General features: G+C 41.1%; 1 protein-coding gene across 1 annotated transcript; it reads right to left on the bottom strand.

The window, feature by feature from the left end:
• Positions 1-1,013: 1,013 nt before the first annotated feature.
• Positions 1,014-22,705, bottom strand: drd4b (dopamine receptor D4b). The gene is made up of 4 exons (XM_028578462.1): positions 22,454-22,705; positions 20,046-20,158; positions 12,348-12,943; positions 1,014-1,237 (listed from the first exon to the last, which is right to left on the bottom strand). Exons 1-4 carry the CDS (start codon positions 22,703-22,705, stop codon positions 1,014-1,016), a joined length of 1,185 nt encoding a protein of 394 aa, XP_028434263.1.
• Positions 22,706-25,201: the final 2,496 nt, after the last annotated feature.

The following is a 25,201-nucleotide window of genomic DNA, read 5'->3' as shown; positions in this document are numbered from 1 at the left end:
TTCTTTAAAGCACTGTTTCACAAACTTTTTACGGTCTCTCCTGTACCCCTTCAGTCTTTCAATCTCCAACTACATACCCCCCCCCCACACCGCACTCTTACATGAGTCTTTTTCCGCCCCTGGAGGGACACGTACCTGCGTTTGGAAACAAATGCTTTAAAGAAATAGTTCAACGTTTTGGGGAAGTCCTGTTTTTTGCTTTCTTGCCGAGGGTTGGATGAAAAGATCAATACCATTCTCATACAGCCTGGAGCCAGTTAGCTTAGCATAAAGACTAGAAACGGAGGGAAAAAGCTAGCATGCAGTGTCCGCAGGTTGCCAGAAAGTTACTCCCCCGGGACAATAAATAGCCCAACATCATAACGCTTTGTAAAACTACAAATTGTTGTGACTGTAGCTTCATATTTAGCGTACAGACGTGAGAGTGGTATTGATCTAATCCTCCAACTCACAGCAAGAAGGCGAATAAACGTATTTCCCAAAATATCAAACTAGTCCTTTTTAAGAGATTTATTTTGTCATGAAGCTGCTTCCAGCTGTATGACATTCTGGTCTGTTGAAGCTTATTCAGTCTTTCTGCATCCTGGGGACATTTTTGCCCTGATTAATCCTTTCGGGCAGACCAGGCGCGGTACAAAATCCCACGTCGTTCATCACTGGAACTGGCAGACCAACTACAACCAAGGCTGATATACAGTAAAGACGTGCTGTACAGACAAACTGAAAGTGGGGAAAAGCTCCTCTCAGACAGGAGAGTTTGAGACCATTTAGCTGTTTTCTGCAGCTTTACTTTCCAACATCATTTTGTTGGGGCAGTAATCCCAGAGGATCAAGAAAAGTACATCCCCAAATGACAAAATGGGCCCAGAAATGTGATATATATCACCAGTAACTGTGTTAAAGCGTATTTTTCCTGTCGGCCAGATACCATCAATTTTAAGCATCCGCATCCAGCATGGCAGACCAGAGTTGAGCTGACTGGCCAAAACCGGAAACCTTCCACTTTCTTTCCTTTAGCGTCTGTGGAGGGAAATCCGACAGCAGCTGCTGAAACATTTCTTGAAGAATTTCTTGAACTCTGTGTTGAAGATGGTGTAGATGATGGGGTTGAGAGCGCTGTTGACGTAGCCCAGCCAGGTGACGGTGCTCATCAGACCGGGAGGGATGTCACACGTCAGACAGACGGCTCGAGTTGTGTGCACCACGAAGAACGGAGTCCAGCAGAACAGGAAGCAACCTGCATGAAAACATGAAAGTTTAGAGTTAGGCTGCGTTCAAAGTACCTGCGTCGGCCGTCCGACAGTCCGGCAAATGCAACGGGCCTGCGGCGAAAAGTTGAGAATGACTCAACTTTTAGAGAAAGGCAACCCCACGTCACGCTGCGGTGGCCAATCATGTAACCGGAGATTAGACTTGTCAGAATGTTTTGAGCTATGGTTTGAGGGTGTTGTGACAGTCCCATACTGTAAACAGGAAACATCACTGCCTCTATCTCTGCCACAAGAAAGTTTTAAAACACTGAGGGTAAAAAAAAAAACAACACAAGCTCTGAACTGCCCGGGAGTTTGTGTAATAGCTGAATGTCTCCTGCAACAACAAAACACTCGCTATGTCTCGCTCGTCTCTTTTCTTTTTCTCTCTCCTGTGAAATAAGCTGCCTTCAAGTGCGGTTGGAAAAGTTGAAATCTATAAACAATCTGACGGACAACAATTATTGTGAAATATAAAGTCGCTTTTCTTGTTTTGAATGCCCACTTAGTCATAAAGTTTCATCTTAACTCATAAGTTCAAACCCAGACGTTGCTTTTAACACAAAGTGACAGATTGACTTCTGCATGCAGCATCTTGTGTTGTGCTCACAATCATATTCATCCTGTGACAGCGGTAAAACTAAATATTCTGACAAGTTTCCCAATATGTCACAGAAATGTGACAATAGCCATCTGGGGGTTATTATTCTCTCACCAATTAGAACCAATCATTCTTGTTTTGGCTGGCAGGATCAGTAAAATTACAAAAATCAACCATGTGAAATGTCAGAAGGTTCAAAGTAATTCAAATGTTGGCACGGTAATTTTTTTTGTCCTTTAAATCAGGTGTTGTGGCCATCAAAGTTGTTTGGAAAATGTCACCCCAACTAAGTTCAGACATGTTAACATAATTTATTTAGTTATTTTTCATTTTAGTTGCATGTAGAGAAGGATCGACTTGTAAAAATATGTAAAAAATGTTTTTTTTCTCCCATTTTTTTTAAACTGATTTGGTGCATTTTAAACCAAAATCTACTGGAAACAAACTCAAACTGACTAATTCAATTAAGTACATGTAGAAATAATACAAGTAAAAGTTGTGCATTCAAAATTTTGCTTAGATAAAAGTACAAAAGTATAAACCTCAAAATATACTTTGAAGTGTCAATAAGTAAAAGTACTCATTATGCAGAACGGTCTATTTCAGAATAATATTATATAAATTTGTTATTTAATTTTAATGACTTCATATACTGCTGGGAAGCTTGTGAATTTCCCCCTATTATAATAATATATTTCATATTATTAATCTGAATCTGCAAAGTTATGTGTAACTAAATGTATTAAATGAATTTAGTTTAGTGCAAAGTACAGTATTTTCTTCTGAATTTTAGTGGAGTAGAAGTATAAAGTAGTACACTACTAGTAACTTTTGAATTCTTATTACTCGATTGCAACTATACTATAAGGTGAACATTTCTACGCGTCTATCTAATAGTGCTGTAGCTAAATTTAAGAAAGTGAATCTATCAGCATTTAATTCAGTGCCATGCCCCAATATAAGAGAAGAGTCCTACTCCTTGTATTTCCTAAACAGCAGACACAGGATATACTATATGTGTCCAATACACATTTCCTTCAGGACAATATAGTCTTATCTTATGTTAACTTTAGTCCCTCCCAAATTGATCATCTTGTAGACAGTGCCGCAGGCTCACTGCGAACACACTCTAAAAAAGATGATAAAACAAAGGGAGTTAGCTCCATGTTTTAATTCCCAAACCTGCATATTAAAACAAAACTTGCAAAATGTTGAAAGTAAATGGTGTTCACCAATATGGAAGACTCTCGTTTAGTCTGGCAAGACCGTAAAACTCTGCGAAATGCCAGAGCAGCCTATAACTCATCATTAATGGAAGAAAATAAGAACAGCCTCAGGTTTCTTTTCAGCAGTGTAGCCAGGCTGGCACAGTCACAGCTCTACTGAGCCATCTATTCCTATAACTCTCAGTAGTGACGACTTCATGAGCTTCTTTAATGATAAAATTAACCCTTAGAGATAAAATTAATCACTTCCTGCCCTCAACCCGTACCGATTTATCTTCAAACGCAAGAACCCTAGAAAAAGCTGTAAGACCTGATATACATTTAGACTTCTTTTCTCCTATCAAACCTTCACCAACTACTTTTAAAGATTTCTTTAGCTAAGTCATCTACCTGTCTATAAGACGCTATCCCAACTAGGCTACTTAAAGAAGATTTACCCAAGGTTAACACTTTATTAGATATGATCAATATGTTTTTATTAATAGACGCTAATAAGTTGGACTTGTTGCCAAGGACTTGTCTCCTGAGTCTTTTTAGATCTTAGTGCTGCATTCAACACTATTGACCATTGCATCCTATTACAGAGACTGGAATATTTAACTAAGCTGGTTTAAGTTCTATTCATCAGATCGATCTCCGTTAGTTCATAGTTCAGAATCCTCCAAGCACGCTAAAGTTAGCCATGGTGTTCCACAAGGCTCAGTGCTTGGACCAATTATATTCACCTTTTAAATATGATTTCTTTAGGCAATCTTATTAGGAAACACTCCATAAACGTTAACTGTTATGCAGATGATACCCAATTATACCCATCGATCAAGTAAAAAGAAACTTCAAGCATGCATTAAGGACATGAAATCCTGGATGACTTACAATTTCCTGATGTTTAGTTATTGTACTTGGCCTCAAAATCTTTCAAAGCTCATTATCTAAAGATATAGCTACTATGGATGGCATTGCCCTGGCCTCCAGCACCACGTAAGGAATCTCTGAGTTATCTCTGATCAGGTTATATCCTTTAACTGCCTTTTTTCACCTGCATAACATAGCAAACATTAGGCACATCCCGTTTCAAAAAGATGTAGAAAAACTAGTCCATGAATTTCTTTGTTACTTCAAGGCTGGACTATTTTAATTAGAGCTGCAAAGATCGATTAATTCAGTAGCTGTCAATTAATAAATATATCTGCAACTATTTTGATAATCGGTTTGAGTCAAACTTTATAAAAAAAGGAAGGAAAAAATCTCTGATTCCATGATGTGAATGTTTTCTAGTTTCTTCACTCCTCTGTGACAGTAAACTGAATATCTTTGAGTTGTGGACAAAACGAGACATTGTTGTATTTTACATTTTTTATCTTACCAATTAATCGAGAAAATTATCAACAATGAAAAGAATCTTTACTTGCAGCCCTACTTGTAGTTTCTTATCAGGTTGCTCCAGTAAGTCCCTTAACACTCTCCAGATGATCCAGAATGCTGCAGCCTGTGTACTGACAAGAACAGAGATCATATTTGTCCCGCAATAGCTTTTCTCCCTGTAAAAAATGGCTATCTGCCTGTTTTTTCTCACTAACTTCTGTTAACTTTTTGATATAACTTCTGTTATGTCAGGGCACTAATTGACACTACAATAGTCAAGTCAAAGGCACCTAACAGTCTGTTTTATCAAAGTGATGATCGTTCTCGGTGTAGAAACATCTCCTAGAAGGCGTAAATTACAATGTGTCTAAAATCAGACATTTCTCTTGCAGTTTTTATGATGTCTTGGCTTCATAGCCAGCAGTCGACAGATATGCTACTTCTGTGTCAGACTATACAATATTTTAAGTTTAAAGATTTATATCTCTGCCTGTAAACTCTGTTTTATGTTTGTGATTTCAGTTTCATGCCTGCAAATATCATCAAAGTCATGAGATAAAAGAAATGTCATACACTCACAGACTTTTCACAGATACATTACTACATGAAGAGGCTTTGTAATCAGAATTGTTTAAAGAGATGGAGCAAGGACCCCCTACTACATATATTGCATACAATTAAGTTGCATTTTAAACTGGGGGCCTACAGTAATGTATGGGCAGCCTAAGCCCTTTATATATCCTTTTTTTTTGCATAGACTAGCCCAGTGTTTCTATTACTATTGACACCACATATTAGCCTCTCTGAGTACCACCATTTTGGCCCACGTTAAAATAGAGTAGCATAGGCTTACTCTATTCAGCTACGGACCGTTCATGCAGGAAAAAGGTTTATTCCTAAAAATATTATTTATTTGACAGGCACGCTTTACTTCCTTTGTCCTGCTCCAACTGAATCCAAATTTGAGATGGCTCAGGTCATATCTCCTTACTGTTTTGCACACAGGTGCTGTGGAGACTTTACCGCCGCTGCTTAAGTAGCGACTAGCACTTGTACTCGTCCACTATAGTCTCAACAGGGCTGCTCATAATATTCTCCTCCTCCTCCACACTTCTCTTCCCAATAGTTCCTGTTTGGAGCCATGATTGCAGTGTTTTTGAACTGCTTAATATCTCGCTAGTCTCGCTTTGCCAGACCTTCCTCCACAGTGCTACGGGGGAAGGTCTGGCTAGTCCACACAGCATTCCGGCATGGGAGAAAAACGTGCTCTGGTTTATTGGCATTTCTTTAAACCAATCCCAATCGTCTTGGGCGGCGCTATGCACCGCACGGTGCCGCTGCAAAATAGCCTCTGGAAGGAACTTGTTTTGGTGGAACATGTGTACGTTCAAAAGTTGTTTTTAGTCGTGCAACAGAAAACTCAGATTGGACAGATAGTCTAGCTAGCTGTCTGGATTTACCCTGCAGAGATCTGAGGAGCAGTTAACCATAGTCCTCAGAAATCCACCGGAGGTTAGAATCCCAACACAAAGAAAGCCCAAGGCAAAAGATATCCGTGCGCCAGGCGCATGGTTCAAAAGGGTTGTACTTAGTGTCTTAACTAATCATAGGTGTGTTTTAGGCGTAACATGAAATAAACCAATCAGAATGTCCTCTCCCATTCCCTTTAAAAGCCAGGCGCGTTTGGACCTCGGCACATTGCGATTATGATTTGCTGAGCAGGAAGAAGAGATTTCCAGGAGAAGAAACTGATCCGCTCATGCGTGAAGTGAAAGCGCGCGAGCAGATCATATCATAATACTATTTCATATTGTAATATTTTTATTTTTAATCTTCTGCATGTTTGTGTGCTGCTGTGCGGCCTTGTGTGTATATCAAGCATAGTGTGTGCGCAAGCACATCATTTGGAGTGGTTTAATATCCCAAACTATGGAAAAGAAGTGTCAAGCTGAACTTGTGAATATAACTTTAATCGATGACCTAACTGTGTAACTGCAGGCAGAGAAGGAAACTATATTTTAACAACCCCATCCCTCCACCGGTCTCATCTCAAAAATAAGTCCCTCTCTCCTCGTTACTGCTCTCTCATTAATTTCTTCTTTTCCGTGTTTTTTAAAGATCCAGATTCAAGGGGAAATGCGTCTAGTAAGGACGATACGTTTCACTGTGACTTGAAAGAGTGACTCTGAATGATTCACGACCAGGCCGAGTTCATTAGAGACATGGTAGAAATGTAACGACCCTGCCGTCTCATAATTTTAACTCGAGACATTACTGCTCGGGGGTGTTTGATGAATGTGGGATTTCTGGACTTTTTTTCCACTTCTCCTTCACAAGAAAAGTTTCATTTCAGAAAGGATAGAGATACCGACAACTGTTACATATTAACTGGCCACCCAGGGACAGTGATTCAAAGGATTCTTTTCTCTTGCTGGCCGATTTAGAGAACTGAGTGTAAAAACATGATTCACAGCTCCTCCTCAAACTACAACCAGAGGTCCGTCTGTTCAAATGATAACGCAACTTTAACAAGCTTAGTTTCTTTGATCGGCGAGGACTATAAATAGCTGTGTCACTGAGTCAAACTTAGGCCATTTGTCTCAGGTGGCGTCGCCTTTTGGCGATAAAACGGAACCGGGCGATTTATTAGCTTTGTGTTGAGAGGTTGATGAATGAGATGTATGTCCCTTTTTCCAGAAGATTGGAGGACTTTGCATAATATAACACATCTGTTCTGTCAGAAGGACAGGATCATGCATCACTACCTATTCATGAGATGCATTCAGGCCAGCTCTGATACGACTATATATATATATATATATATATATATATATATATATATATATATATATATATACACACAATATAGGAATCCATGTCTGTTCTGTCACAGTATTTAAGCCACAAAAGCATGACAGAAACTAACATTTACTCGATTTTTACCTGCAGTTTTTTTTAGTGTGCTACTAAATTAGCATGGCAGATATTACTGGCCTATATTTTATTATGGCTGTCCTCATATGATTTTTTCGACTAATCGAGTAGTTGATTTTATTGACAGATCTGTAAATCTGAGTTTCTCCACAAAGAATCAGGCGAAATAACCACTTTATATTTTCTTTCTACCAGAGATGTGCTCATAAGTGTCTTGGAAAAAAAACAAACATTCAGCATGAAAAAGCAAAAAACAATGTCTAATTGGCTAAAGAAATCTTAGTCGACTAAGACCAAAACGACCTATTAGTTGACTAATCGGGGGTGTTTTTTGATCATGCACAACAAAACATGCAAGAATTAAATCACCCTTGCAATACCATGGATATAGAGCCACTCGGCCAGCCATGCCAAACACTTAAATATTCAATGGAAACTAATCAGCTTGTGCTCTGCAGTCGAGGCTTTGCGCTGCATGTTGAAACTCTTTACTGTTGACATAAATTAGTGTGAATGGTTTATGGTCTTATACCACTCTGTACGGCTAAAATAATCAGCTGAGCAGTGGAGTTTGCAGCAGAAGGAAATTGTATAAATACCACATATACAGTATGTGTTGGAAAGCATTTACAGAATAAAAGTGAGTCATCTCTCGTGGGTCATTGTTCCAAACAGTGAACGAATCAGATCTCAGCCTGTCTGTGTACAGTAGAGATGTGACTGGGACAGTATGTGTTGCATAATTGGATCGAGGGCTTTAAGCTATAATGGCGCTGCTTGTTGATAGACCGCGAGTCAGAAGTGATGCGTTGATACCGTCACTCACAGTGAACCTGCATGAACGTCGGCAGCCTCACACCTACAGTACCTGAGCTGCAACGCTAATTAATTCAATTGTAAAGACAAAGTGAAAAAGCTGATTAACTGTTTTGATTGAGAGTCCAAAGTCCATTTTATCTAAATTGTGCTGTTATGATTGGAAAATGTGAAATTTTCTACAATTCTAAGGGAGACGCCAGCCACCCTCCTGAGGAAACCCATTTCGGCCTCTTGTACCCTGGAATGATTTTCTACAATTTAACGGCCATTAATTACCATATGGAACTGTTCAGCACTAAAACACCTCACCTACTGTCACAAGCAATTTTAATTATATTTCCTGCTTCGCTGAGTAAACTGATAACTGAAATACACAAGTGGCCTTAATGAAAAAGCACAGTGGCCCTTGACAGCACAGGAAAGAACAATTTCATCTGAAAATATTTTATCACATGTTTTACGAAGAGTGGGTTGGTTGTTGCTGAATGGTACAATTAGGATAATACCACAAATATTAAAGAGAAACTAAAAAAAAACAAAACAATTTACAGGTTTGTTTGGCTCTCAAAACAATCCATTTATGTAATTAACAATAAGGAACAAAAGGCACCCAAGCTGCCTGACGCCCAACTACAATCACTGGAACCAGAAACACCTGATGAAGTAACAATTCAGACCTGCCCTTTTTTATTTTATTTATGTTTCACCTGTTTTGCACTTTGGTACACTTAGTACATGTAAAGTGACAAAGACTTCTTTTTTTCACCATTCAGGCTGACTTTAACCCTGCGTGAAGAATAACCGCCCTTTTATCCGTCTGGATGAGGCCGCTCTTAACGCAGAGAGCCTCGGTAAAAAGTTGAATCTCGATAGCTTACCTTACATATTATGCTCATTTTCAGGTTCATAATTGACCGTTCGCAAAACCCCGCCCTCGAAAGGTCCTCGTCCAATCCTAGCTCAGCAACTGTAACTAAGGAGAAGGACCGCCGTCAAACATTGCGATTTCATCAAGATGGTGAAACAATGCGCCATAGGCACCTGCAAGTCTGACACCAGGTACCCCAAAAGTTTAGAGGGAGGGGTCGTTTTTTTCGCCTTTCCAAAGCCCAAGACCCAAGCGGAAAGATGCCGACAATGGATTAAGCAGTGTGGGAGACCCCACTCACAGCTAAATACCTCGAAGATTAATAAGCATAGCTACATATGTCTGCTCCAAGGTAAGTAAAGCTAGCGAGCTAACTCATGGCAGTTCGTGTAAATGTGACGTTATTTGAATCTATTGATATGTGTTCACGGAGACAACACGAAAATGTGAAGTAATGTATTTTAATGGGAAGCGTATTTTGTGGCCACAGCACGAGAATGGTAGGGAGTAATATAAAAACCCGAAAATCCGCGGCGCGTCTCCCGGCGTTTAAGACTCCCTTTCCCGGTAAGTTTTTTCCTAAACCCAACCTCCGCCATCCCGTTATTGTGGCGCGTCCCCAGCGGGCCGCCTCGCGGGCGCCTCCCGGATTATGGAGCGACCTTTTCGGCCGCCTCCCGGCGTCCTTTCCCCGAGAAAATAACGTGACATTTACACGTGAAAAACGAGAATAACGTCTCCGTGAACACGTATCAATAGATGAAGAATAACGTGGACATTTACACGAACTGCCGTGAGACCGGGTTGCAATTATCGATAAGTAGTTTAAGTAGCTAAGTACAAATAACAGTTACAATCTGTAAAACTGGACTTAAGTTAACAGTTGTGGTTCTATATAGCATTATTATCAAAAGTAGTAAAGTTAGAACATTAAATACTTTATTATTCCGTAGGAAATTCAGGCAGCCTGATAGCTGTTAGCCTGTCAAGCACACGTTGCTATCGACACAGATAATTTAGCGAGAGGTTGAGGGTCATTGAACACATCCCTCCACTGCATATTGCAGCCCTTTCTGTCGTGCCCTGGAGGATATGTCTGCTGCATTACTCCAAAACCAATCACTTATACCAATAGATATGGAGCTCAACACAGCCATGGCTATGTGTCTGGTTCTCAATTGTTTGACGGGCGTAGTAACAATAACTAGGGGGCGTGGCTTTTGCGAATGGTCAATTGTATTAAGAGGATATATCAGAATAGGTTTACATGGTTTAATAAAAAATAAAAATAAAAAATACCATATTTTTGTTGTACTGCACATTTCTGCAGCTCCTCTTTTCACCCTGTGTGTTGAGCTCTCTGTTTTAGCTACAGAGGGCGTGCCCTGATAGAACCTAGGTAAGGACTACTAGCCAGTCAGAAGCAGAGTATGAGGGTCCTGACAGTACCTAGGTAAGGACTACTAGCCAGTCAGAAGCAGAGTATGAGGGCGTGCCCTGACAGTAGCTAGGTAAGGACTACTAACCAGTCAGAAGCAGAGTATGAGGGTGTGCCATGCTAGCAGCTAGGTGAGCATTATAACGTGTGTTACAAAGTGACCACGTTGGTCTCTGAAGTAAAGGCTGGACTACAATAGAGCTGTTTGGAGCAGTTGGTGAACAGTGTTTTCTGTTGGAGATGGTAAGTCCCTTTGGGGGGGACTTTGGGCTTTTTCACTTTGTAAACCTATAACGTACAAAAAAAGATATATAACACAATAAAGCCAAGGGAAAAAGCCAAAAAGCATAATATGAACACTTTAAAGTTACTACAAGGCAGGGACGTGCACAGAAGTTTGGAGAGGCTATTGCTCTAACGTGAAAAAAAAAGGCAACCCAAATCATTTTTTTTACTATTTACATGGCATTTGCCATTATCTCCATAAATTCAAAAACTCCGGTGAAGGCAGAAGGGCTTTCTCTCTCTTTCACATGCAGTGCCAAAGATTCTCTATAACCTCTAAACTGTCTCTGGCGGTGCGCCGTGTGTGAGAATATAAACGAAGTCACGTGACGTTATGGTGGCAAAAAAAATGAACACAAAAATTGGATGATAAGACGATTTCATTTGATTTAACTTTACTAATGATGGGCTTACCGTATTGATGCAGCCACAACAGCTATAAACAAAACAAAAAAAAAGATTAGTTTATTTAGGCTCTTTCTCCAGAGGGGCAGCTCAGCCAATCAGGGCAAACAATTGCCCGTACCTGGAGTTCTTAACTGTGATCTGTAAGTGATCTGATATTGATTTATAAAATCCTGAAATCAATCTTTTAATATATGCTTTTTCACCGTGGATGTATCTGTCACTCCTGTTAAGTAAAAAGTACTTTAAACAAACATTTTAGGGGGTCAAGTCTTAATGTAAACATTAACCTGGTGCAATATACACAAATATTTGAGGGTTGCTTCTTGTTTGACAATTTACAGCAAATGTTCTCTTGAGAATCTTTTTTTGTTTTATATCCAAGCAAAATTGGTATTGTAAACTAAAATATTTCCCTAACTTATTGATATAGAATCGGAAAATCAAAATGGAATTGAATCGATTCGGTAAATCGTTGGCGAGGCCCAGCCCAATTAGTTTCACAGATGTAGTGGTTTGTTTTCTAGGGGTGTTGAGATGAATCATAGCATCGATGCATCGCGATGTGGACGTGGAGGATTCTGCATCGATGCAGCGACAGACCATAATCGGTTATCACCTACTGATGTTGCTTGTTGATTTTCCCGTCGCTGCTTTTTTAGTTTTTGCCTGTTGTCTGCTGTGTTTAAACTCTGCTATATTCAGGAAGTGTCTTTTTTTAAGAGCAGATGCAATAAAATGGGACTTCATATATATCTGACTGCTTGAATTTGTTGAAAACAAATTTGTGGAGGTGGCACATCGTGATAGCCCGGCTCCGCCCTCCAATTTTAATTTTCCTTCAGTACTACGTCTGGGTTCGCGGTATATTTTTGGGTTTTCTCCAGCCAAATATTTTACCTTTCCCTATTGTACCCAAATGTAAGTAAATGTCGAATATTTAGTCGGTTTATTAAAAAACAGATGTCTCAAACCCAACGATTCTCAATCAATTATCAAAATTGTTGGCGATTCATTTCAATACGTGACAACTAAGTAACTAATCGATTATATTTTGCAGCACTGATTTGTAGTTCAGTGTTATGGTTCTTTAACCGTATTTAGACTGAGTTATCAAAGCTGTCTCTGATTGGAGGAGAGGGAGAACATGAACACTCACCTACTACGACAGGCAGCACCCTCATAGCTTTCCTCTCCCTGCTGTTGATCTTGGCTCTCTTCTTCATGCGCAGCTTTTGGCTGTACGTCACCGTGGGCACCGAGTTCTCTCTGTACTGCCGGGGATAAGGAATCTCCTGCTGCATGTAGTCGCCTGTATCGTCCAGCCGAGACTGGGCCAAGTCCCTCTCGATGATCCTGGGCAGAGGCATGGGCAGAGGCCCGGGGATGGTGCCCGCCAGCGGGGGGAAGGCGGTGGCGACGGCGGCGTGCTGCAGCTTCCTGCAGGCCTCGATGCTGCTGCGCAGTTTGACCTTACGAGTCACCTCCCAGTGCCGCAGCCCGCGGAAAACCCCGAAGTAGAGCAGGACCATGATGGGGCAGGGGATGAAGAAGGAGCAAACCGAGGAATAAACCACATAGTTGTTGTCCTCCAGTTTGCACTCACTGGGGTCGCGGTTAGGCACGTTGTTGATGCCAAAGATGACGGGCGAGGCCACGGCGAGGGCCAGCAGCCAGGTGGCCGACAGCAGGACCAGCTGACGTTGGTCCACATGTTTACGGTTGTAGTTTAGAGGGATGGACACGGCAATGAACCTGCAAAACGAAAGGAAGAATGGTTAAAACTCTAAAGAACATGTTAGGGGTGTTAAAAATGTCACGGCCTATCCATGACTCAGGTCTTAGTGTGTGTGCGTGTGTGTGTGTGTGTGTGTGTGTGCGCATGCAGGCATGGTTTTCTCCAAGGCAGTTGGCTCTCCAGCGCCACAATAACGGGATGGCGGAGGTTGGGTTTAGGAAAAAAGCAAGCGATCTCCTAATCAAGCCCCGGCACAAGTACTCCTGAGATCCAGGCAGCCAGTGCCAGTTGGTTTCAGTCACTCACGTGGTAACGTACTCTTGGCCCAAACTCCTAGAAGTTCTCGTGAAACTTTTGTTGTTGTGGATATCCCTGTGTTATCATCTTTTTTTGTCATTTGGAGTCGACGTCACCTACGCTACCTGCTAATCCACCAGCCTGTACTTCATGCCCGCCTCGCCTACCTCCACCCCTCCGACCATTGGGCTACCACCTTCCCTTTTGGCAAGATTTTCTGTACAGTTGAGCATTCATTAAAAACCCTTTTTACTACCCAAAACCTTCTAGTCGGTGTCCGCTCTCGAGTCCAGACCAACAGACTTAACAAAAGAGCCCCTATTATGCTCCTTTTTCAGTGTCATATTTGTACTCTTGGGGTCTACTAGAATAGGCTTACATGCTTTGATGTTCAAAAAACATTATGTTTCTCATACTGCCCATTACTGCAGTGTCTCTGCCAGAAACGCACTGTCCGAGCTCTTGGCCCCGCCTTCCTGAAAAAAGCCCAGTCTCCTCTGATTGGTTAGCTGGCCCAATCTGTTGTGATTGGTCAACCAAATTCAAACAAGCCACTGGGCGGGTTGTGCTCGCTCAGGCAGCACCTACGGGCAGCACATATTCAAAACTGGGCTGGCTTTCTCAATTAATGACCCCACTAATTGAGGATTTTCAAACAGGAAAGTTTGGCAGTTAAGAAAAAGTGCTGCCTGTGGGAGAGAAAGCTCCATTTGGAGCGAAATGTGTTTTTTTGTACTATACATTTATTACACAAAAAAAAAACTAAAACACAGGAGATATCCAGAAAAGCATAACGGGGGCTCTTTAATGGTATGTTTTGACAAGAGATTTGAGAAATATTTCCACTTTAGGGCCAAATTATCTCTTTACACATTGCTCTGGAAATAATTTTGGGCTAAAGTGCGTAGTAATGACAACAAAACTGTCGGCGCGTCCACATGATACAAGTCTTCCGTGATCGCGCACACACGCCCCCCACCCTCCACACAGTTGCTAGTAGCCAAGGAGGACACGGAGGATTAAAAAAAACATGATGGACTTTTCAGAAGAGGTAATTATCTTCGCTCGAGTTTCTGCGCAGGAAAGTCACCGGACGCCCCAATCTTCTGAACATAGTCCTACTGAGAAATCCAGAGAGAGTCGTGTGGAGCTGATAGTCTTAATTAGCTTTGTAGAAACTCATTTGACAATGGCTTGAATGTAACGGACGTTCATTAATATCAAAAAGTTACGCACTAATGCTTTAAAAGGAGAATTCAAGAAGAAATGACATTAGACTTCAGAGGCTTAATGATCAGTTAACGAAGTTAGCTATCGGTCAGAAAAACCCTGTTAATTAGCATCCCCAGAACATACCTGTTTACCTAATCAATCTTTCAATTACTTCCACTCATAATATTCTATTTTATCGAAAAAAGGTACACATACAAATACAGTCATTAAAGAGAATGGACAATGAAAACAACCTAAAATATGTATTAAAAGATACTACTGGAAATGGAAACATCTATTCCAACTTTAGAATATAATTAATAGATGAAATAAAATGATAAATTAAAGCATTTCAAAGAAACAAGCACTCACTGATGCCATTTTAACCACTTAAAACTACATACAGACAGGCAAACAAGCATTCACTGTTTGAACTTGGGATGCCATTATAACCATTTGAAACTAAGTAAACCTGTGATCCAATGGTAAGTGCTTCAATTGAATTGCTTTTTCTTCCAGGAGTTTATCAACTTGCGCCAGTTCCTCTCTTTTCTTTCTTCCTCCTCCTGAGGGTGTTAGATTTAGTAATCAACTGGGCCATTAATGGCCCAGCCTTCCCGTCTGCCTGCTGGGCCAACTTGTCGGCATCCTTTTCGAGGCTGGCACAGACGTCACTGAGGACACTGCGTCGCTTAGCAATGTCAGAGTCGGGAAACATTGCTTTAAAAAGCTCACCAATCCCTTCATTTGCGTTCAAAGAGTGTTGTTTGACCGCAGGTGTCCAGACACCACAGAACCTCTGCGCACAGCGTAGGTGTGGCTACCATCGTCACCCGGAGGTCTGCCGTAGTCGATGCTGTAGCCGTAACTTGTAAAGTTTGGATTTTAGTTGTCCTACAAGCCAGTTAATTGATAAGTATTCTGCAAATATGCTTTACTGTTCATTCTTTGATTTGTAAGTACAATCTAATCTTACATTTATTGTGTGTTTTTATTTTGTCATTGTTCATCTTTATCTGCAAAACTAAGAGGGGTGCCTGTGAAAGCCAACCAGGGGATTTAGTCTTAGTCAAGACTGCTTGACAACTTACTATGGAGCTGGGAACAAGCCCAAACAAGCAACTACACTTTACACAGTGCGGTGGTGTAGGCCTAACGGTAGCAGCAGCACAGAAACTAGAGATTGATAATTGATCTCAGCGTATTCCAGATTTATGGCTGGTACATTGCATATGCGACCGAAGAGCGTTAAACCCCATCCAAGTTATACTGATGTTTTTTTTACAAACCGAACAGTAAGCCTGACGGTCTTTCCCCTCTACAGGCCTGAGCCAGTCTTTAAACGGCGGGTCCTCTAGCCATTTATCGGAAAATTTGCATTTGCCCATGTTGCTGTTAAGGAGCTTGACGTTCAGCAGCCGCTAGTCATCCAGTTCAGCGCGCAACATGTTTCATCCACATTTATGCCGACCGGATACGGCAAAAGTTTAATGTATCAACTAGCTCCGCTACCTTCTTCGTTGCTCTGCCTGGTTGTAGCGCTATCCTATTGGTGCAGAGGGAATTTCAAAGACAACCGTTTATCCCGCCCCTCGGATTGAGCCCTGCCAATGGTGAGTTCCCAGACCCTACATCTTGATGTGGGTCTGGCTTGTCAGGCTAAGATAGGCATATCACCCGATGCGGGATGCAATATTACAAATCCCACTATGGCCACGCCAAGACCAGCCCTTCAATAGCATTTATTGGCCAGGCGTCCATGCTTACCTAAGGTAACGTAACCCCATTGGTACAGGTCCTATTCCCTGACCAATCGGCTATCCTAACCTTAACCAATCTAGGCCAAATGCCTAACCCCAACCAATCGAGATGCTTCGTAGGGCGGGTCCTGGCGTGGCCATAGTGGGATTTTTAATTTTGCAAGCAGGATAGGATATAATATCACAAGAACTTTACAATATCAACTTAAATAGACATAATAAAACAAATGGACAACTCATTCAAAAAATTAGTACCTTGTAAAATGGCAATTAATACCTTTTAATACCTTTTAATGGCCTTCATTATTACTAATTTGATTTACTACCTTTTAATACTTTTTAAAACCCTGTGGAACCCCTGTAATTTGGAGCAGTCCTGAAACACATTCAGGACCGAAGCAGCACTCCAGTGGTTTAAAAAAGAAAAGAGGAAAAAAAAAATCACTTCCATCTCTTCACACCTCAATCGTTTTGGTGTATTTTAATTCTGGCTTCTCACACCTTCATCAAAGCTCTGATGAACCAAAATTCAGTGCAGGAAAATCACACTTGTCTCCTCTTCACGGCACTAAAGCCTAGCAGGATTTTGTATTTTCAAGTGCAGTCGACAGTAGAATATTCAACACTCAGTATCGGTTGTCTGATTCATTTATTTATACAATTTGAGTGTTGTTCTTTAACTTCCAGACAAATCCTCGCCCTACCACCACTGGGTTCATTGCCCCACTCTTCCAATGGGTCACACAGCAAAAACTAAAAGGTGGGGGGGAGTTGATACAGCACAATATTGGGATATTTTCTGTGGCAATACTGTATGGATACACAGACGCCAAGTATCAATCTTTTTTTTATATAAATTGCACATAAAAATTTAACTTTTTGATACTAGAATAATAAAATCAATTGCTTTTTCAGTTAATTGAAGTAAGATGGTCTTTTTAGATAAAACAGATGTTGAAAAATAATTTGAAGTTGGAAAAAAGGTAATAAATTACAATATATTGCAGAATATCACAATATTTTTTAAATCGCAATATTGTGAGATAGGAGGGATGATCGCTGTCTTCATCTAAACCTTGACCAAGATTAAATATTTTCATGATTCTGTTTCACACAACCACGAGTCAATAAATAAATCTGTGCAAGACTGAAGACTTTAAAATGATAAGCTCATAAATAAAAGCATTTAATAAAGAGACAACGTTCACGCTAAAATTGAATAGAATAAGTAGTTTTAATATAATATTTTAGAGGTAAGTCTCATGGGCAGTTCAGCAGTCTGGTTGCTGTGGGAAACAGCCGAGTGGTCCTTGATACTTCTGGATCTTTTCCTGGACTGCATGAGTGTGAACACACCATGAGAGGGATGAGTGGCATCCTTAATGATGCATTTCGCTCTACGCCAGAGATCTTCAACAGGGGGTCCGGGACCCTTAGGGGGTCCTCAGAGTTGCTGCAGGGGGTTATTGTTAAATAATTTAAAACAGAAGTTCAAAATTGAATATGTCTGAGAATAATGCATAAAGCTCAGTTCAACATATTATTAGCAAAGATGAATCGGCCTCTATGATTTTCTTTTTAAATTTACACAACATTGATGACAGGCTTATCGGCCTGTAGGTAAGGTAGCATCTAAGGTAGCCATCCACAGATACAGTTAGGCTTAAAGGTCCCATGGCATGAAAATGCAAACACAATAACAAAATCCATGTGTTAATGGAAAAGACGAGGACGTTGAAGACAACTGCGTGGACGTAGAAATGCTTCGCTGATTGTTATGAGTTGGATGGTTGCCTGCATTATCTATTCATGGTTTGTTTTTTCAAGCGAAAAAAATGTTGCTAAGTACATTTACTCAAATACTGTACTAATTTTAAAGTACTTATACTTTACTATGGATGTCACAAGCGGCAACGGTAAGCCGGGGATTAAGTTTAAAATGGTTGCTAATTAGATCTAATCAGATCGGCCCTTTACTTGTAACAGAGTAGTTGTTGTTGAGATTTATTAAGCAAGTATCCAGCGGTTGAAAGTAAATAAGTACATTTACTCCAGTACTGTACTTAAAGGTCCCATGGCATGAAAATTCCCCTTTATGAGGTTTTTTAACATTAATATGAACTCCCCCAGCCTGCCTATGGTTCGCCAGTGGCTAGAAATGGTGATAGGTGTAAACCGAGCCCTGGGTATCCTGCTCTGCCTTTGAGAAAATGAAAGCTCAGATGGACCAATCAGAAATCTCCTCCTTATGAGGTCATAAGGAGCAAGGTTACCTCCCTTTTCTCTGCTTTGCCCACCCAGAGAATTTGGCCCACCCATGAGAGAGAGAGAGAGAGAGCCATCATGGCTTTCAAACAAGCAAAGTGGCAGTGTGTCAAGGCCACAGCCCCACCCTCCACCTTGCCCCCCCCCTCTCTCCTCCTCAATAGCTTCAGACACAGAAATGTCAAATCCTAAGGAAAGCTCATTGTGGGACTGACTCTATTGGCTGGAATTCTGCACCAAGGCTGAATTTTGGGAAATTTCGAGACTTCAGATACAGTATTAGGGGACCACTATGGTCTATATAAAAGATACTTCAGATACAGTATTAGAGGACCACTAAGGTCTATATAAAAGAGACTTCAGATACAGTATTAGGGGACCAACAAGGCCTATATAAAAGAGACTTCAGATACAGTATTAGAGGACCACTAAGGTCTATATAAAAGAGACTTCAGATACAGTATTAGGGGACCACTAAGGTCTATATCAAAGAGACTTCAGATACAGTATTAGGGGACCACTAAGGTCTATATAAAAGAGACTTCAGATACAGTATTAGGGGACCACTGAGGTCTATATAAAAGCATCCAAAGAGCACCATGTCAAGGATTCCCTGTGCTACATGTATGATTAACATTAAAACATGATGTATAAATATATGAATGTCTCTTCTTCAGCTTAGGTGTCCTTGGCTAGCCTGGATGCCAGCCGAACTTAGTTGTAGTTGTGGAGCAACTACGCTCCAACCAGAGCTGTTCGGACCAATCAAATCGTCAGGGCGGGCTTTATACGATGATGGACAGATGATCAACAGTAATGTAATCAACCACCTCGCCAAAGAGCGCTTGGGTGGAATTTGTTTACGACAAAGATGGCTGCCGCTGGAGAATTGAGACGTGTAGATTCCGCCATTGCATCTGTTATAGAAGATATCGACAGCGCGTTCATTTTAAAAGAGGAACAGAGAACCGCTATAAAGGCATTTGTCTATCTTAAAGATGTTTTTGCCGTCCTTCCTACGGGATTCGGCAAAAGTTTAATTTATCAGCTGCCCCCACCGCTAAGTAGATACGTCACGTACTCCATTGCTCTGATTGGTTGTAGGTCTATCCAGTTGCTCTGATTGGTTGTAGGTCTATCCAATTGAGTACAGAGGCATTTTCTTTCCTGGTTCGTTTGAAACACGCCCCATAATCACAACCCAATGGAGCAATATCAGACTAATATATATATATATATATATATATATATATATATATATATATATATATATACATACATACAGTACGAACACAGCTAATGACACACACACACACACACACACACACACACACACACACTCTCTCTCACCAGCATAAAACAAGCAAAACTCAAATTTGCACTGAGGAAACACTAGTGGCATAAGTAAGTGAGGTATTTAAAGAAGTTTAAGGTATTAAAGGAAAGTAAGATAAGGATTAAGATAAGAATGGTAGAATGATAAAAAAATAAAATAAAATAATGAAATAAATATAATCTAAATAAAAAAAAAAATTTAGTTAATCATCAATGATGATAAATCTCGACCAGACGAACGCGCACATACCTGTCCACGCTGATGGCACAGAGGTTGAATATGGACGCGGTGCACAGCATCACATCCATGGTCATCAGGCTGTCACACATCAGCATGTTCAAGGACCAAACTCCGCCCTGAAACTACACACACACATTTTAACCATTTATTTATGTCCACATGAAGAAAATGATACAGGGACACAAATATTACAGATGTCGTACAATACATACGCAAACTCATGGACCAGTGGCAAGCAGCAGGTCTTCACAATACTCAGATCTTAAGGGTATAAGTAGCAACGTCTCCGCCATATGTGGCGGCTGCTAATAATAGCAGATATGGGACAGTACTTGGCAAGCTGATAAGCCCTCTTATTGGCCATCCCAAGTTGTTTTCCGCCTTTTACTACCAACCTGTGTGTGTGTGTGTGTCCTAGGCTTCACCTATAGCCTAGCTCTGAGATGGTGTTTAGGAGTGGTTGGTATTTAACTACCTTGGTGTAGAAAGCCGCCTCCATGCTGGAATCAAAAGTGCAGCCTACCTCCAAAATGTCCACCTCACTGGACTCCTCGTTGATAATAACAACATCTGGCGTATAGGCAACAAGGTGTAAGAAAGTACTAGGGTTACTATTGCAGTGCTGAAATATGGATGGTTTTACCTGAGAATGTTTGTCCATTCTCACTGAGGGTGGAAAACGGTTAGATATGTCTTTCACTATGAGGTCTACTATTCTGTCATGACGTGCTATGTACATTCCTTTGCAGGCATGGCAGCCATTTAGGATGTGAGACAGTGTTTCAGTGATATGTTCTGAGGTGTGATGCAAAGCAATGAGGGACCTGAGATGTGGGAAACCAGATAGAGAGGTTGAGTATCACACACACACACACACACACACACACACACACACAAACTGATTAGTTGCCCTAAATCCAAGAGTAAATATGTTTAAACCTCTTGCACCAATGCAGCTCAGTGTTGAGACGTTCCTCCAGTAAAACAACTTTCCTCTTCAGGTGAACATGGGAAAGGTTTTAACTTTCAGACTCCTCTTATCCAGTCAGTGCATGCGGACGAACCACCAGCATGACACGCGGTAGATAAACTGGCTGCAGACACTTGCACAGGTAATGGGATCACACATGCGGCTAATTAAAGAGGACTTAAAGGGGGAAGCCTCGGCAGGGCATCTGTGAGCCACACAGGTACTTAGACAGGCAGGCAGGTGGCTTTTAATACTTATATACTTATACTTTAACCCTTTTTATTGGCTGTTAATATTTTGATTCATGGATCATGCCTCTCCTAATAACCAGCGTGAACCCCTGTCCTTAAATAATCCTGATTAAAGAAGTGAGAAACGCAGCACGACTCAGTACTGGACGGACTTTGTTCTATTTTGCACCATGATGAGCTGGCTCTGCTGGGTTTAACGGGCAACCTTCCCGGATCAGATTTTTTTTCAAACGTTTGATCCTTCCTTTTTATAATTTTAAATCAGGATATCTCAAAAATTTGCTTTTACTTGAGAATTGTGAGAATAATTAGACTCCTATCTACTCCTATGTTTTTTAACAGGGGTGGAGCAGAGGGGGGGTGTCATTTCCCCCTCAGTCTCGTTGATTGAACCGGCAAATCAATGGAGCCAAAGTTCTGTTCCTGGGGAAATCTCGCTCATTCATTTTGTGAACTCTACTCAAAATATTTAGCAAGATTAGTAATGCTGTTTACGCCAAAATAACTACCTATGTTATGCAACTTAAAAATGGAAACATCAGACAAGTTCTGCCTCTTTTAATTCAATTTTATTTATACCATCAAATCATAACGAGTTATCTCAAAACACTTCCAGTAAGTTGGACGGAGTGAAAATGAGTCATCCCTTTCAGAACAATTAGACACAAAACAGGATGTCGTCTCTACAGGAGGATTCTTTACCTTGCCAACTTTCATGTTTTCCCCAGATCTTTGGCATCTTATTATCAAATGGCTTGAACAATAGTGCACATACCTGCCATGGAGCATGCGTCTGAGCATCTGTGTCTCTTTGTAGTCACTTTGCGTTTTTTGTAATCACTTGGCGCAACTTTGTAGTCGCTGAGCACGCCTTTCCGGTAATTTTGCCTGTCTTGTTTTGCATGTGTAGTCGTTTTGCGCGTTTTTCTGTTTGTTTTTTTAGCTTCTCTCTGCAGGTAAAGTCGAACCCTCAGGTGCTTACAAACTGCAGCAACAGTAGGCTGTTTGGTTCTGAAAGTGAAAAGAGGCTTTCTTAAAGCGTCCTGCCACAGCAGATTCACACTGACACTCACTGCACAGACATGAAATACTACAGCTCATCTCACATGCTGATCATATGGCCCCCGGAGCCCTCTTGCCCCACAGCCAGCCTCATGCAGTAATCCACCCGGGGCCTCCGGTAGCTCGGTGCTTACCTCTGCGTAAACGAAGAGCGGCAGCACCAGCACCGCCAGCAGCAAGTCTGCAAACGCCAGACTGACTATGAAGTAGTTCGTTGTGGTTTTTAAAGCCTTCTCCAGGTACACGCTGAGGCACACGAGCACGTTCCCCCCGGTGATGATCACAATCAGCAGAATCCCGAATATGAGCGCGGGGAAGTTGTAGTGCGCGACCGCAGCCGCCGCCGGCAGCGTGGCGTTGTTGAAATCGCTGGAGTTCTCCGACATGGTCGCCGGTGTTCCGCCGTGCCGAGCGACTCTCTCCGGAGTAGTTTTCATCTAGGAGCCGTATCCAGCAGCTCCGAGATAAGCAGCAGAGTGACAGATGAAGTCTCTGAGAGTTTCCCCCGCGAGGACGCTCATCTGACGCCTTTTGAGTCTCCGCTATGAGCGCGCGCTGCATGCGCTCCGCTCTCCAAAACGCAAAGCCCCGCAGCGCGCAGAACCAAACTCTGCTTTATCCAGCCACTCGTCTCCTTTTTTCTTTTACATTTTCTGGACGGATACTGCCGGGCTCTTGTAGAATTGTGTGGATCAGTTCCCCTGCCCGTCTTCTCACTCAGCCCGCTCCTGAAGGAATGAGGGAGCAGAGTGGACCAATCAGAAGGCAACAGCTTAAATCCATCCGCACAAAGTCTGCTTAGGCTACTGAAGCTCCGCTGCTCGCTTTGTGTGTGAACAGGTAGCCTATATGGAATGTCATTTAATTCAATATTAAATAAATACATAAATATGCCTATGAAATACATCCTGAAATAAATAAATGAGGCAATAAATAAATATAAAAATATAAGGGAGTCAATATACTTCAATAAATAAATGAATGTTTTTTTTATTTAACAAAAAAAACTAATGCTTTTATTGATTTCAGGGGACTTTTATTTCATAAATCCAGATTTTTTGCACTGTTTCCCAACAAAAGTATAGTTTTAACTGGTTTCACCTGGCTCTTGGTTGTGTTTTGTCATTGTCGTTGCCTGTCTTGTTTTATCATGTTTTATCTAATGCAGCGGTGTCAAACTTTTTTTTTGTTTATGCGCCAAATTCCCCTAATCTGATCTCAAGTGGGCCAGACCAGTAAACCTCTCCAGAAGGATCAGAAACTTTATCTGCCACAGAGTTTGTTGTCAGCTCGATGTTAGCAAATGCAGGTTGGTTCTGCTACGACAGCGTTCTAAGGCCGTCGTAGGAAAATCAATAATGTTACAGACCCCGGAGAGAGGGGTAATATTCAGACAAATAACTCAGAATATCTAAGCTATATTAAAAAAAAAAAAAAATCTATATTCTAATATTAAAGCTATAGTGCGTAGTTTCTGTCGCCCCCATGAGGAATTCTAAGTAATGACAACAAAACTGTTGGCGCGTCCACATGATACAAGCCTTCTGTGACCGTGCACTGGCCCCACCCCTCCTCCACACAGCTGCTAGTCGCCAAGGAGGACACGGAGGATTAAAAAAACATGAGGGACTCTTCAGAAGAGGTCTTTATCTTCACTCCAGTTTCTGCGAAGGAAAGTTGCCAGACGCCACAATCTTCTGAACATAGTCCTACTGAGAAATCCAGAGAGAGTTGTGTGGAGCTGATAGTCTTAATTAGCTTTGTAGCAACTCATTTGGCGACAGCTTGAATGTAACGGACGTTTATTAATATCAAAAAGTTACACACTAAAGCTTTAATGTCGTATTTTTACGGAAAAAGAACTCGGATTAAGAGATTAAAGTGGTAAATTTGGAATTGGAATTAATTACTTATCTGCAATTTTCACACTTTGCAAAGTCATCCAGTGGGCCTGATTGGACCCTTTGGCGGGCCAGTTCTGGCCCACGGGTCATATGTTTGACACCCCTGATACCCCTAATGTAAGGTGAACTTGGGTGTTACGAAAGACACCTCCAAATAAAATGTATTATTATTTATTTTTTTTCCGCTCTATTTTCATTTCTTATATATTTAAATTAAGGGGCGTGACATTAGACAAAAATCATTTCAGGGAAATGTTTTGTTGCTGTTGAATAAAATATATGATGTATATGCTTGGGATGAAGATGTGTAAATATATATATATATATATATATATATATATATATATATATATATATATATAAATATATATATAATAGAGTTTTATATTCATTTATTTAGAATTCTGCATAGTTCTGTGTCCGCAGCTACATTGTGCTGATATTGGAAGTGACACGGACTAGCTCGTTAGCTGGACATGCTAACGTTTGCAGCTTACATGAGATGTTGGGGCAATCAGTGTGCGGGGGAGAGGGTTTAGCCTGTTTTGGTTCATGCATCTGAACACTTTTTTTCCTCGGGGGGAACTGAAGCAAATTTCCGTGTGACGTCTGATATTTTGAACTGTTTGAAAACTACATTTAGCAGCGACACAGACGCTGGATAATCTTGGGTTCAAACATCTAATCTCCACACTGTGTTTGCTGTTTATCCTTCCAACCTCAAAGAACCAAAACTTCAAGGAGCGAATATTTTTATACTTCTTAAAAAACTAATCTTAGCTTCTGAAATTTGCTACGAACTGAGGGCAGAGAGGCAGGCACTTCCAGGTCTGGTTTTCACCCCACGACGTTATAATCAGACATCACATGCTACAAACAGATGACGAGTTGTCTAGCGACTTTTGATCTGAGCGTAAAGGTGTTTGCGCCGCGGCTGCTCCTGTGGCATGAATATCATTAGAATAAAGTCAGCAGCAA

Source organism: Perca flavescens, chromosome 1 (assembly GCF_004354835.1).
Source record: "Perca flavescens isolate YP-PL-M2 chromosome 1, PFLA_1.0, whole genome shotgun sequence".
NCBI classification, from domain to species: domain Eukaryota; kingdom Metazoa; phylum Chordata; class Actinopteri; order Perciformes; family Percidae; genus Perca; species Perca flavescens.
The sequence above is the reverse complement of the archived record's forward strand: the minus strand, read 5'-3'. Positions and strand labels throughout refer to the sequence as shown.